The sequence below is a fragment of the Malaclemys terrapin genome, chromosome 9 (assembly GCF_027887155.1).
Source record: "Malaclemys terrapin pileata isolate rMalTer1 chromosome 9, rMalTer1.hap1, whole genome shotgun sequence".
NCBI classification, from domain to species: Eukaryota; Metazoa; Chordata; order Testudines; family Emydidae; genus Malaclemys; species Malaclemys terrapin.
Window position 1 is genome coordinate 5,255,832 of NC_071513.1, and position 15,008 is coordinate 5,270,839.

The 15,008-nt window shown below is 44.6% G+C and overlaps 1 protein-coding gene across 3 annotated transcripts in view; it reads right to left on the reverse strand.

Annotated features, from left to right (window-relative positions):
- Window positions 1-15,008, reverse strand: part of ARHGEF6 (Rac/Cdc42 guanine nucleotide exchange factor 6) — a 57,979-nt gene that overhangs the window by 10,784 nt on the left and 32,187 nt on the right. For 2 of the 3 annotated variants that reach the window (XM_054039765.1, XM_054039763.1), the window contains exons 11-16: window positions 10,633-10,692; window positions 7,258-7,404; window positions 6,352-6,438; window positions 5,287-5,365; window positions 4,020-4,153; window positions 2,790-2,927 (exon numbers count right to left, since the gene is read on the reverse strand). In XM_054039765.1, the coding sequence (XP_053895740.1) occupies window positions 2,790-2,927; window positions 4,020-4,153; window positions 5,287-5,365; window positions 6,352-6,438; window positions 7,258-7,404; window positions 10,633-10,692 (645 nt within the window). The remainder of the gene's footprint in view (window positions 1-2,789; window positions 2,928-4,019; window positions 4,154-5,286; window positions 5,366-6,351; window positions 6,439-7,257; window positions 7,405-10,632; window positions 10,693-15,008) is intronic. The other variant, XM_054039764.1, reaches the window with a different exon arrangement.

Here is a 15,008-nt window from a genome sequence, read left to right on the forward strand (position 1 = left end):
CAATTGAAATCTTAGTGGATGTCTAAAAATCTCCTCTTTCCATCAAACTCCGCACACACACCCCAAGACAATAATGAATTTCTTTCAACTGAAGCTCTAAATTCTCTTTACAGAAATGGATTTTTAAAATCACTTTTATCTGTCTCATAACAGGAACCTGACCTGGTCTGATTTCTCATCCCCATTACATGGTTGTATCCATGAGGTGCAGCCTAAATTTTAAAAGGTCTCATTCAAAGCCATTACTGTGCACCAGGTAATTGCGGGAGGTGTGAATTAAGAATGTATTGTGTTGGAGCCATTTGAGCCACTTGGAATAACATTTCTGTTCACACTTTTAAAAACAGAGCTGAATTCTGGCTTCTAAGTGCGTGAACATAGCTCCAGTTGGAGTTCATCTGAATTTACACAGGTGTAACACCAAGATCAGAATGTTGCTTTATGTGTTTAAAATTAACTTTTTTCCCTTCCTGCTCCAAATGGGCCAATCAATTAGTGCACATTCCAGATGAGTCATATCGGGTTTGGTTCTGCTTAGAATTGGGGTTCTGATTTGCAAAATGGAAACAGCTCTGAAAAGGATTTTTATCTTTAAGCTACAAAATGGTGTCAGGGAGGGTCCACATACAGATCCTAGCAGGTGAGGTCCACTTCCCAAGACTCTTCTTCACAATTGGCGCTAAAGAGCACCCTGCCAGGAACCTCAGTAGAGTGGGTCTGAGCTGAATGGCTCATTCCTAGATCCAATCCTGTCAAAATGCACGCGAGGCATGCTGATAGGGGCAGTGAGAGACAAATCAACTACACATGCTGGGCCTGGTCCGTAGACATTAAATAAGTGGCTTTTAATTGTCAACCTGGCATCTTTCCATGAACACTAGCTTCACTTACACATTTTAAATTAAGGTTTGTGTGGGTGGGGCCTGGGGGCTGCCACCAGAACCTTGCCCCTTAGCACCAGTGGCGGATTAATGATTTTCCCACCCTTAGGCCCTGAAATAATTGCTGCCCCGGGCCCCATATGAACTTATTAAATATCAATATTTTCAATATCAACACCAATATTTTCACTTTTTACTTCACTACTAATTTCAACTATTTTTTCTGTCTCACTGTCGGCACTAATGATACAACAAAGGAATCTATTTTGTGCATTTTTGCTATCATTTCATTTTCCCTTTTTTTTTTGCATAATTTTTTTTTTTTTTTTTAAACTGAGAATCGCTTAATTTCTTCCTTCTGGTCATATTAATGTTTAGGATTCTCGCGAGTATGTTTACTAAATGGTGTCGCGCCGTCACTGGTGGTTTCAATACGCGCTATGATTGGTAGAATCGCAATGTTACTGATGCCGCAATTACAAAAATGCTGCTATTATAAATTTGTTGGCCTAGGTGATAATACGCCGCTGCTTAGCAAAGAGGGCATTGCTGACATCCACTTTGTGTGGGGGATCATAACAGCTTGCCCCCATGCTCAGCAGAGAGTTTTTCACTGTACAGTAGGCTTCACACACCAGGATTTGACTTTAAGTCACATGGTCATTTTCTTATCACACAAGAGTTGCTATGGAATCACCATTAATAAATTCTCTTCTTGAGAAATCTTAAACTGTTTTCTAGACATATAGTCTAACATGTGCTGTATTGCAATTACCCAGTAATAACTTGTGAATGAGATTCAAAGGGCTGTGGTGTCAATAGTTATAGTGGTCAACCTATACATTTTTGGCCTATTTAAAAAAAAAATCCATTTATTATTGCAAAGCAGGGATTCATCCTTAGATTAAAATGTAGTAAGTGGGCAACAGTTTGTCATGCAAGTATGAAACTGCTTAGTCAACATTAGGGACTCAGAGCATGCAAAGATTAAGGGGTCTTAAAATCCAATTTAATTTTCAAAATAAAATGTCTGAATTTCCTTAATTAAAAAAAATCATCTCAACTGCCACAGTGATGTCTCAACCCTCCTCCTAAATAATTCACTCCTGCAGTCTGCAGACCCCCTGCTCACCAGGTTTCAGAATATTGCAGGCCCTGAGAGGGGGCTGTTATAACAGAAGGGTGGCTGACACAAGCCTAGGATGCATCTAGGACCATCAGACAGTAATGTTCACACCTTTGTTGTAACCAGGACGATTGGTGATTCAGCTGTTTAGTCATCTACTGCTACCGGGAACATTACACAATTACTCAGTTTATTCTAAGGGAGGGAAGGATGGTCTTGTGGTTAAAACAGGGGACTAAGAATCAGAGCTGGGTTCTATTATGGGCTTCCCCACCGACTTCCCGTGTGTCACCGAAGCCCTGGAAACTGAGTTTCCCCAGGGGAATAATACTGACAGGGGATCCGTGATCTAGCACCAAAAATACAGGGTGGAGAAATATAATCAAAATTTATGGTGGTTTCCTTCCCGCAACTTTCTGTGTTGAGCCCAGTTCTGAGGTCCTCATGTACGTAAAACTCTCAAATGGAAGTTTTGCCTAAAGACTGCAGGACTGGAATCAGTGGAAAATATTAACTCTTCAATCCTGCAAATATGTATGCACTTAACTTAAAGCACAAAACTAGTTCCATTGACTTGGTGGGACTTGCATGCTTAAAGTTAAGCATTTGCATAAGTGTTTGCAAGATCAGGGCTTTATTTTGTTCAGCCCTTTAATTTAACACCTATCTTGGTTAAAGGTCATTAAACCTACTCCTTTCTACTCTCATCATGCAAAACAACTCTGCACAAACATTAAAGATTTCTATGAAAGGCACAATACGCTGCATGTATCCAAGATTACCTCTTTGTAACCTAGAGCTGCTGATGGTCTGAGCGGAGGAGCAGGTCGGAGACAACTTAAGGTCCAGGGTTTAAGGATTTTGGGCGGTTCCAGTGGTCCGCGAAGCTGTCCAGTAGAACTAAAAGTCTGAGAAAATACCTGATGAGATTGTGAAAGCTGTTTGCCTTCACATACAATATGTGAGAGGGAAAAAAGGACCTTTCTCCATCCAAACTACTGTAAGGTCATGGCTTACCACAAAGATAGCAAGGGACATTAGAAAAATGACATGAATAGCTAGCTAGAGTGTTAGGTGTGAACTCTACAGTCACAGGCATGATGAGGCCCCAGAACCATGACCTCAATGTGAAAAATCCTGTAGCTCTATAAACTGGTCTGAAATCAACAAGATGAAATTCAATAATGACAAGTGCAAAGTACTTCACTTAGGAAGGAAAAATCAAATGCACAACTACAGAATGTGGAGTAACTGTCGAGGTGGTAGTGCTGCCGAAAAGGATCTGGGGGTTATAGTGGACCACAAACTGAATAGGAGTGGCCAATGTGGTGCAGCTGCAAAAAAAGGCTAATATGATTCTGGGGTATATTAACAGGAGTGTTGTATGTAAGACACAGGAGGTAATTGTCCCACTACTCAGTACTGGTGAGGCCGCAGCTGGAGTGCTGGGTCCAATTCTGAGCACCACAGTTTAGGAAAAATGTGGACAAACTGGAAAGAGTTCAGAGGAGAGCAACAAAAATGATGAAAGGTTTAGAAAACCATTGAATCTTGAGAAAAGAAGACTGATGGGGGACCTGATAAGTCTTCCAATATGTTAAGGATGTTAAAAGAGGATGGTGATCAATGGTTCTCCATCTCCACTGAAGGTAGGACAAGAAGCAATGGGCTTCATCTGCAGCAAGGGAGGTTTAGGTTAGATATTAGGAAAAACTTTCTAACTACAAGGCTAGTTAAGCTCTGGAATAGGTTTCCAAGGGAGATTGTGGAAGCTTTAAAAACAAGTTGGACAAACATCTGTCAAGGATGATCTAGATTTACTTGGTCCTGCCACAGTAGAGGGGACTGGACTTAATGACTTCTCAAGGTCCCTTCCAGACCGACATTTCTATGATTCTGTGAAACTGGCTAGATATAAAACTATCTGCTTTTGTCACATTAGATAAGAAGCCTGGTGTCAATATCGAGATCCAATAAATTCAGAAAGGACTGGAATGGTACAACATACTTACAGAATGAGCACTCCAGGACTGTGTTTTGGATATTGTGCTGCACGTCCCTTTGGTTAGCCTTTGCAAATGGTCGAGCCATTGGTGCAAATCCTGGCTGCTGTTACAGGACACTGTGATTCGTTCTATCATGTTCCCTGCATTAGAGGGTTAAATTACATTCTTTATAAAATGGCATCAATCCACTGGAGAAATTCAGCCCAACTCATTCTGACAACAAGCACCTCCTGTGTTTGCAATGCGATATGGCTACAAGTCCCTCTATATGCGCCTGTTCCAAAGCCCAACTAAGTCAATGGGAGTTTTTCTTCTAGGGTCAGTGGGCTTTGGGGATCAAGCACTCTGTGACTCTGATATGACTGTATCTGGAATAGTGTGCTCAATTCAGGGCACCTCATTGCTGGAGAGATATTGACAAACTGGAGGGAGTTCAGAGAAGATCAGCAGAAATGACCAGGGTACTGGAGGGATAAACTTGTGAGGAATTATTAAAAGATAAGTGTAGCTTCACTAAGCAGTAACTAATGGGGGCCATGATAACAGTCTACAAATATTTACAGGGTTCAAATGCTAATGATGCGGCCAAAGTACTGACTATGATACAAGGTTGGTCTAACTAGGAGTCATGGAATGAAATTATGAAAGGGAAAATTTAGTTTGACTATTAGGAAAAGCTTCCTAGCAGTGAAATGTTTTGGGCTGTAGAATGATCTGTCAGGGACCCCAAAGCACAAGACATTTATAACTAGAATGGTCAAGAAAGTAGGAAATATAAATCAGGGAACAATGCTGCATTGGTCAGGAATGGACTGGATGATCCAGATCTTTTTCCATTTCTAGCTCGCCTCTGATGATACTCTGACTCAATGCGCAGAAGTAGTGGCTTGTGAATAAACTGGTAGTAGATTATGGAAGTGGTTCCAAACATTTTTAGAGGACTGTACCAATTTAAGCAGACCTTGGCTGTACCCTACACTCCCCTCTTTCCTCAGCATACAAGCTACTGTTACTCCCATAATGGAGTCTGAAGCAGCCCAAGCCCAGTCATGGCAGATTAAACTGCACACAGATGGATCAAAAGCAGACCCCCTTCTTGTTCATCAAGGGAGCTGGACACACACAACTCAGATGTCACTGTAGCATAAGGACAAGAAAAGAATAGCATATCATAGCAGTGAAAGTGTAAAGCATCTCATGTAGTAGCAGTTGGGAACTACTTATACAGTAGATGCTGCTCCCACTGGACAGGAAATGCACAAAGTGTAGTGACCTGTGATTTCAAAAGCATGCTCGGTCCCTTCTGTTCCTTCTAATTTTGTCAGCGTCATTCCTGTTAACGGCAGTTTTCCCTACAAAAAAAAAGAGAATGATTCAGACTCTACATCTATCATTTTTAGGCAATTTGCCTCTCTCAGGAGTCACCACCAGAAATCATTGAAGGCTTCAGAAAACCAGAAAAGATTCCCCTTCAGTCTGTGGATCTAGATTTCCCTGTCCTTAGCAGGCCAAACACAAGGTCAAGTCCATTCAAGGATCTCCCATGCTAACTTAATTATAATAAATTATAGCACCTAGCTCTTACATAGTGCTTTTTCCCCATAGCTCTCAAAAGCTTTACAAAGGAGGTCATTTTCACTAACTTCCATAAGCCTCTCTTATAGAAAAGTCATGTTGCACAACTGAGCTGTCAGTCTCAAATCAAAGCCAAAGAATACCCATCATGACTCCTTTACTATTACCATGATTGCTCGTATCCATGTGTGCTTGAGTGTGATAAATCAGTATGAGGCTGTTCCTTTCTTGGGCATTATTTCATGCCTCCAGTAGCTTGTGGGGAATAAAGCCAAAACAGAATGATTTCCACCACTCAGTAGTGTAGTAAGCCCCAAAAAATGCATTGCCTGGAGCATTGCATTATGTAAAATGGAAATTATCAGCCTCTGGTTAAAAAAAAGGTCATAATGAAAGCTTTTAACCAGGCATTATTGAGATGGGGGTGGTACACGCCACCGACACCCAGTTTGAAGTTTCTATTTGGGTTCAGAATGGTAAAGCCATGTCAGCATTTATTGTGCAGCCACAGTAATTGCTCAGAACTCTCTGAGTATAAGAAAGTGAGATATTTTAATGCAAGGGCACTCACGCTTGTGGAAACTGTCTAACGACTCCCCATGCTGGTATGTATGGTAAGCTAGAGTTCTCAGTTTCCTGGCGGTGGGGGGGTTAGCACCACAACAGAGAAGTTTCAGAAAGCAGAGGAATTTGATCTGATTACAGACATTTGGTTTCCTTCTTTACGCCCAAATACTTGCAACTTCAAATCAAATGTGCCTACCTGATAGATGAACCCAGTCATCCGAGGGCTTGCAGACAACATTAGCAGAACATTGGAAAACAACATGAAATACCTCTCTTCTTTCTCCTAAAGTGAAAAATACATCCATCTTACAATGCATCACAAAGATTTTCCTCAGAGACATTAGTATAATGGGCCCAATCCAGTTGCAACTGAAATCAAAGGCAATGTTCCCAATGACCATAATGGGACCAGAACTGAGTCTATTAATTTAAAATTTACTTATTTTCTTTACTTAATAGCCCTTCAGAGACTACAGACATTCATACATGCATCCTCCCAAGCATTAATTTGGCTGGCAGTGAGAAGTACCAATGTTCTTACTAGGTAAATACTTGATCAAAACCAATAAGAGCTACTGTAGTAAGAAATTACTCTCATATAATACACACCCACGTACACATATATATGTAGTACAATATATAACACATATATTAATACATATACAGAGAGAGCATTAGAGGGTACCACGTCTCACTTGTTTATTTAAAACTTAAAGGTCAAAACCTACCATGATTCTACCCGCAGAACTTCTGGTAACAGCAACAGGAGTAGTGCATATAGATTGGTGACAGAACACGTTCACTTGACAATACGAAAATAGCTTTTTGTTTGAGAGATAAATGCCAGTCAGGGCATGAGCCTCCATGGTGCTGAGCACTCAGGATCTGATCCAGGGATGCATTTAAGCACATGCTTAACTTTAAGTATATGAGCAGTCCCATTGACTCCTGAACTTAAAGTTAAGCAGATGCTTAAGTGATTTGTTGGGCCGGGGCCAGAGCTCTTAGCATCTTTCACAAACACGACCATGATAAAGAGAATTTTGTTACCATTTCAGCATTAAGAGGAAGAGAAGGACTTTTGCCATGTTAAACACCTTACCTCACTTGCCCCACACTGTACTATGACCTGTGACATATAGATTACATTGCCCATGGTTTTGATATCCTCCCCTTCCCATCCTGGAATGGACTCTGAAAGGATCTGCAATTCAAGTTGTTTCCTCTTCCTCAGCTCCTGGCACTGTGACTGTAAAGCCGTTAATCACAGACAAAAAAAAAGTTTTGTTAAAATGAGACCAGGAAAACGTCAGAATCAAACCTGCTCTGGCCCACCAAGAAGAGATTTTCTGGCAATGCTCCTATCAGTCTGATGGCTAACACCAACTGCAGTCATTAGAGTGACCACTTCAAGGAGAATGTCTTTCTACAGGCCAGATTTTTAAAGGTATTTAGGATTTTCAAAGGCATCTAGATATCTAAAATGCATTGATTTCAATGGGTGTTAGGTGTGTAGGTGCTTTTGAAAATCCAACTAGGTGCCTAAATACCTTTAAAAATCTGGCCCTAACATTCTACATTATAAATTACTTATTACTTATTTAGGGTCACATGAACCTTTCTAAAGATTCTGGCTTACTGTAACTTTCCCTTAATAAAAAGTATCAAAAATCTGACCTTAGAGGAAGACCAGAAGAGACCAGGCCACCACCAATTATCTCAATGAGAAATCAACAGCATCACTCAGCTTTATACAATAGAATTCAGGCAAGCAGGAAATCTGAAATTTGCTTTATTGTACTAAGTTTATTAAAGTCACAACAGTTTGATGAATTACGAAGTCAGAGGTTATTTTAAAAATGAAAATTAGAAAAAGAGAAAATAAAGGGGCACTGAGGTATATGTTCTTTTGTCAAACAGCCCTGTATCTAAGTGAAAAATGTACCCATTTTCTAAGCCAAGATGGCCACAGAGTGGGAATTATGAACTTTCTATTTTTGTAGGTTTTTAATGAGAAAACAGCAATTTTTGTCCAAACTGTAAATAAAGTTAAATTGGAAGGGGTGCAAAACTGCATGAACCAGATCAGCAAATATTTTCCTATTAAATACTGCATAACAAAAACTGTGAATTTTGCACATCTTGAGTACGTAGACAGAGGAATAAAATAACTTAAAAGGAATCCATTTAAGTTGACCTAAAACCAGAATATCTAGTTATAGTTCAACAGAATGGGCCAAACACTCAGCCTGTCTAAATCTGTACAGCTCCAATGAGCAAAATGTGTTGCTCTTCTTTCCAGCTGCCTTAGTTGCCACATGGGAATAATTATACAAGATACAAATGAAAAAGAAAATGCAGGGGCTGCTCAGAAAAATTTACATTTAAAAAAACCTAACAAAGTCATTATAAATTTAGTCTCATTAATTGTATCTAGGTTCAGGAGTAGTGATACATACATGATCTCACTCTCTGAGGGCAAAGGGCTTGGTCCGAAGCACTCTGCAGTCAATGGGAAAACTCTCATGGACTTCAATAGGCTTTGGATCAGGCCCTAACTCCTGAAGTCTTTATACAGTGTGTACACAGGCAAAATTCCCAGTGAAGTCAATGGAGGGGCTGACTGAGCAAGGATTGCAGGATCTTGTCCGAAAGCACATGCACTACTCAGTGGGGCTGTGGAAGCAGTTCATTATGGAACCTGATATAAGGTGAAGTTCTGATGGAAGGAAAAATCCTGCAAGGCTGAGCCTTGTCTCAATTTTTACTCAGTCCTCACACTGGCCAAGTTCTTATTTCTTACTCCATTTCAAACTCAGGATTTCAGCCAGTTTTGTACAAATCCTTCAGGGGCTGTGACCCTTTCACTGTGGCTGAAGGAGGAGCCCCTGTTGGCTGTACCCTTGAAGCACTCATTTTTAGAACCAGAGTTTAGTGGTTTCCTTTTGGTTTGCAAAACTTTGTGCCAAAAGTCATGCGGTACAAGTCACAAGGCAGGTCTTCTGTGACCCTGATTGGCTGAACCTGCAGTTCAGGAGATGCAAACCCACATAAAACCTACAAAAGTTTTCTGCAATCCCTAAAACCACTGTATTATATCACCCTGCTGCTACGACAGGGCTACAAATAGCATTTTCGTTAGCTTTGTGCAACCAACACACTGTGCTTGGAAGCATACGCTTGACTGATCCCTGACTCCATGAGAGTCATGCACGCATATCTGAAGGTAGAATTTAACTCTTTGACCATTTAACCTCAGACATATATATAGTAAGTACACTACAGTGATAAGTAAGAGCCCAATCCTGAGATGGGCTGAGCATCAGCAAATCCCACTGAAGTCCACGAGATTTGCAGATGCTGGAGTCCCTTGGAGAATTAAGTGCTTAGCTTACCTTATGCACCACAGACAGTTTAACAATAGGACCTAATACATGAATAGCTCAAGTACAAATCTCCTTAAATTACTAGCATCTCTAAAGCTTAAAGCCATTTTGAAGTTAATATAACTGAATTACTCCCCTATTATCTGCTATAATGAATGCAAATTGTTGAGCTTCTAAGTAAATGGAACGTGACACCCTGTTTCCTGTTTTCTATGAAATTTCTCCTCCCTCCTTTCTTCATCTGCATTGCTAATCATTGTAAACTTGCATCTTCTCTGCTAAGGAAGGAAGAAAGCTGGACCACATCTGGAGTGGTTATAGTGAAAGGTATTCAGTAGCTTAAGAAACACAGAACAGAACTTCCTTGATAACTGAGCATGAAACCTTCCCCAGTAAAACGGTCAGCCACGTGGAAGATTTTCTTTCTCCTTTCATTTGCAAAAAGGTTCTAAAGTGATTTGGAATGATTACTTGAAATATGTTCACTACTGAATTGCTACCGATTGCTTTACTGTTATTTGCAAAGACACAAAGAGACAGTAGACTAATAGCGTCTCTATGTATTGCCATTTCACATGGTATTATGAATATTTATCATATACAAGGACCTGATCCCAAGTCCATGGATACCAGTGGAAAGAATCCCAATTAAATCAACGGGCTCTGGATCAGGCCCAGAATGCATCTCTTTATTAGAAGTGGCAGTTGAGTCAGATACTTGTGTTAATCCTTCATAGCTCATTTTAATGAGTAAGGAATTGTGCAATTACATGTAGCAAAAATGACAAAGGTGTAAAGGGGAAAGAGATGAAAGGAAACTCCCCACCCACACGTGGCTTCCTTATGTGGCACACATTTAAAATACGTTTCTTTATCTAGTTAGATACTACACACTACAGAGATCACAATGCAATTGTTGGAACATGCTACCAGATGGCAAAGTCACGCAAAATTTCAAATAAGGTGTCTCCATAACCTGTCTTTTCCATTCTAAAAGACCTTTTCACAAGGAGGCAAATGTCAGGCTTGACTCACTCTTTGTGAAACACAGCACAGAGAAGGAGCACTCTATTTTGAGAATCGCCACCTACCACAAGGGACTTGAAAGATGTGAATGCTTTCAAAACCTCTTCATGATCCGGATGTGCCTCCTAGCGAAGGAAGAAATCTTTGTTAGCTATGAATAGCAGCAGCATTTGGAAATGCAGATTTCCCCCATTACTGCCATGGTTTAAAAGCCATGGGAAATTCTATATGGCCCATATGGAGCTGGGTTGCAGCCATTCAGCACAGGGAGTATGCAGTATGGCCCGGGAAACTGCACATCCCAGTGGGGTGAAGGACCCACCAAGTTCTACCCTTCACTCTTCTACTGCCTTCATCATCCTCATGTGATATAAAGCAACTCAGTGAAGTGCTGATGCAAAACTGTTCAACAAAAGAAAAGGGTTCAAGGATAGATACCCTTTCAGCTCAACCAAACATTGCTTTTAAAGAAAACTACAGTCCAGTGCCAGATTGTATAGGGCAAAGTTCTGCTCTCTTGTCCACAAAACAGATCTTGACTCTCGTATGAAATATTCCACCGCATCGCCTCCCATTAACGTCAGTGGGAGCTCTGCACATACACAGAGAACAGAAGGCTAGAGGGGCAGAGATGAGGGAAGGACACTGCCCTTAGTCTCTGCCTCCATCACTGTATGCATATGGCCGTTATGATATTGAACGGACACACACAATTCCCATCAACTTCAACGGGAGTAGTTCACACAGATCTGTGGGCAGAATTTGGCCTATACATTATACACTCTTTATAACCAAAATCCAGAGCCCAGTCGCTGGACATTGTAGCTGGGCCAGTCATGGGAAGATGGGCCAAGAATAGTGCTTAATTTGTAACAAAACAGGTGCTGGGACTCAAATGAATAGGTGCTGGGGGCTCAAGCAAAATTTTTTTTTACTTTCATAAGTGATGCAGCAAGCCCTGGCAAGCCCCAGCACAAATTAAGCTCACAACATACAGCCACTCCCACTTCTATCACATTTACTTATCACCTTGATTTATACACTCATACAAGGTGTGGCACGTAGAAACCCACTCACCATGTTCACAATCTAGAAACCAACACAAAGAGGTGATCTGTGTCTGACCAACCCTCCAGCTCTTCTCTCACCTTGGTTAGAGTGTTGGCCACAACCGCTGTGGGCATGCAGTCAGAGAAGCATGGGCAGCAGTCAGTGAGAGCGGTAGGGGAGTGTCTCTTTTCCCCGTTCCCTCTCTAGCCTGGGCCCTACACTAGAAACATTAGCCGTTGCTGACATGCACAGCTGGGATGGTGCTGGAAGGAATGGAAGTGCAAAGTGCAGACCAGACTAAGCCCTGTTTAGCCCAGCTATAGAAAACATGGCTGATCTTTCCCTGGAGCAGATGTAACATGGAGAGACCCCAGTCACCAGCAGGCAGGATCGAACCTGGGACCTTTGAGGCTTAGTATATGAACCTCTACTGCATAAGCTAAAAGCCACATGTCGCTTAGCTAAGGCTGTGGCCGACCCATCAATCTCTAGCTGGGTGAGGTGTAACTTGAGGGGGACAGGGCGCCACACCGAGCAGGCAGGGGTTACACCAGTGGTCACCAACTGGTCGATCCTAGACGATCTCCCAGTCGATCGCAATCTCCGGCAGCACAGTGGGTCTGCCGCTAAGACAGGCTCCCTGCCTGTCCAGGCCCTACCCTGCTCCCGGAAGTGGCTAGCACTGCCCCACAGCCCCGAGGGTTGTGGGGACAGGGGTCTCCCTCCACGCGCTGCTCCTGCCTGCAAGCACCGCCCCCGCAGCACCCATTGGCTGGCAGCAGGAAGCTGTAGCCAATGGGAGCTGCAGGGGCGGTGCTTTCAGAGAGGGGCAGCGTGTAGAGCCATATGCCCCCCACCCCCAGGGGCAAGTTGGCCCCTTCTGGGAGTGGCGTGGAGCGAGGGTAGGCAGGGAGCCTGCATTAGCAGCAGCCGCAGACCGGGAGCTGCTGGAGGTAAGTGCTGCCCAGCGAGAGGCTTCACCCCAACCTCCAGTCCTGAGCCCCCTCCCAGAGCCAGCACCCCATACCCCCTCCTGCACCCTGAACCTCAGCCCTGAGCCACCTTCCCAGAGCCAGCACCCCATACCCCCTCCTGCACCCCAAACCTCCTCCTGCACCCAAACCCCAGCCTTGAGCCCCCTCCCAGAGCCAGCACCCCATAACCCCTCCTGCACCCCAAACCTCCTCCTGCACCCAAACCCCAGCCTTGAGCCCCCTCCCAGAGCCAGCACCCCATACCCCCTCCTGCACCCTGAACCTCAGCCCTGAGCCCCCCTCCCAGAGCCAGCACCCTTTACCCCCTCCTGCACCCCAACACTCTGCCCCAGCTCGGAGCCCCCCCCCCGCACCCAAACTCCCTCACAGAGCCCACACCCTGCATTCCCATCTACACCCCAACCCCCTGCCCCAGCCCTGAGCCCCCTCCCACACTATGAACCCTTTGGCCCCAGCTCAGAGCCTGCACCCCCTCCCAAACCCCAACTCCCTTCCCCAGCCTGATGAAAGTGAGTGAGGATGGGGGAGAGTGGGTGACAGAGAGAGGGGGGATGGAGTGAGTGGGGCGGGGCTTTGGGGAAGGGGCGGAGCCTTGAGGAAGGGGCGGGATAGATCCTGGATTGCCCTTAAATTCAAAAAGTGATCTTGGGAATAAAAAGGTGGGAGTCCACTGCGTTACACAGACATAGCTGGCCTGGGCAGAAACAGCGTCAGCAACCAGATGGATTATCTGTACTAGGATTTTTAACACAGCGGCTCACCTGAACCTAGGTTAACAAGGGTAGGACATTTTTAGGACACTTCCCCGGTGTGAACAAGTCTCTAGTTGCCCACCCAGAGCTGAGCTGTGTTTTGGATAAAAAGTCTGGATAAAATGTGTCCTCTGAGACTGAATCCTATCCCGATGCCGTAACCAGGCGACCTGATCTCCCCTCTCTCACCCCTCTGCTGCTGTCAGCATTTGATACATTTTGCTAGGGCCAAATTTCCGAATAAGCCAGCGACATGGAAGCTTGTGGAGAACTGTAGAAGCTTTCCAAAAATATAAACATCTTATTTAGCAAGCCTCAAAACTGAGCTTACTTTGGGCATTTCTCAGAGCCCTGCCCTGGTGCCAGGACTCTCTGCCGCCTCCTGCGTTCAGCACATGTGGCCCACTATGACTGCCGCAGAGCGTCCCAGCTCCTCGCCAATTCACCCAGTGCTGCAAGCACACAGGACAGCAGCAACTCCACAAGCAGCTGTGTGGGAGCTGCCTTGGGCAAACCGTCCGGAAGAGGCCTAACACCGGAGCCTCACCAGACCCTTCTCCAGAAATCCCCACCCCCACAACGGATGAGCACCTCTCCCATCCACCCTCTAGGGCCTGCTCCCCATCTGGTGCCACCAGCTCTGCTTGAACCTCAGCAGTTTTCCCGGGGTAGCTCCTCCTTGCCTGCACTAGCCCCGTTTCCACTGTTCCTCTGCCCCACCCTGGTTGTATCCCCTCCTTCCTCATTTCCCTCTCCCCACTGTGTGCTCCTGCTGCCTGCAGGGTTCTCGCTTGCCACCGGGAGGGTCTGTTCATGGATACTCCTGGTGCCTGAGCAGAGCAGCTGCCTCGCTGGCATGAGTGCACCTGTGCTGGGAGAAGCCCGGCGCAACAGCAGAGCAGCCTTTGGTTGCTACACTGGGAGCAGTGGCCTCTTGTGGCCGCAGACCAGAATTGCAAACAAAACATCTATTTTGGTCCAGCTCCTCAAGGATACAACATGGGGACCCAGGACAGAGGCCAAAATCTGTCCTGCTCAAAATGAGGGTGCTGGCCAATCTGCTGCCCTCACCTCTTCACCTCCTCTCTCATTAGCCTAGGCACCCACTACTTTCATAGCCCTCACTGCCACGGTGTCCGAGAGCCCCCTGTCCTCTCATAGCTCCCTCCTGCTGCTGCAGTGTCCAGAGGGCAGGGCCCAGGGCCACCATGGGTAAGGTGCTGGAGGATGAGTGGCTGAGAGCTTGTAGCTTTCAGGAGGGGGAGCTGATGCTCTAAGTCTCTACGTGGGCGACAGCACAGTGGCTGTGACCCAGTTGGGCCCTGCCCTCACTGCTCAGCTGACCCAAGTTAGAGTAGAGCACTTTGAACCTGATTAAGCATCATGATTAGACACAGCTATAAGGCCTGAGAGTAAGAATGGCCCAGCAGTTAGGGTGCTAGTCTCCGACTTGGAAGACCCAAGTTTAGTTCCTCGTTCTGCCACAAATTTCCTGTGTGACCTTGGGCCAGCCTCTAATTCCTCTGTGCCAGAAGATTGGGGATGATGGCACTGTCCTACCTCACAGGGGCTTGTGAGGAGAAATATGTTGAAGCATGTGGGGTGCTCAGTTACTACAGTAGTGGGGCCCCCCCTCAATATCTA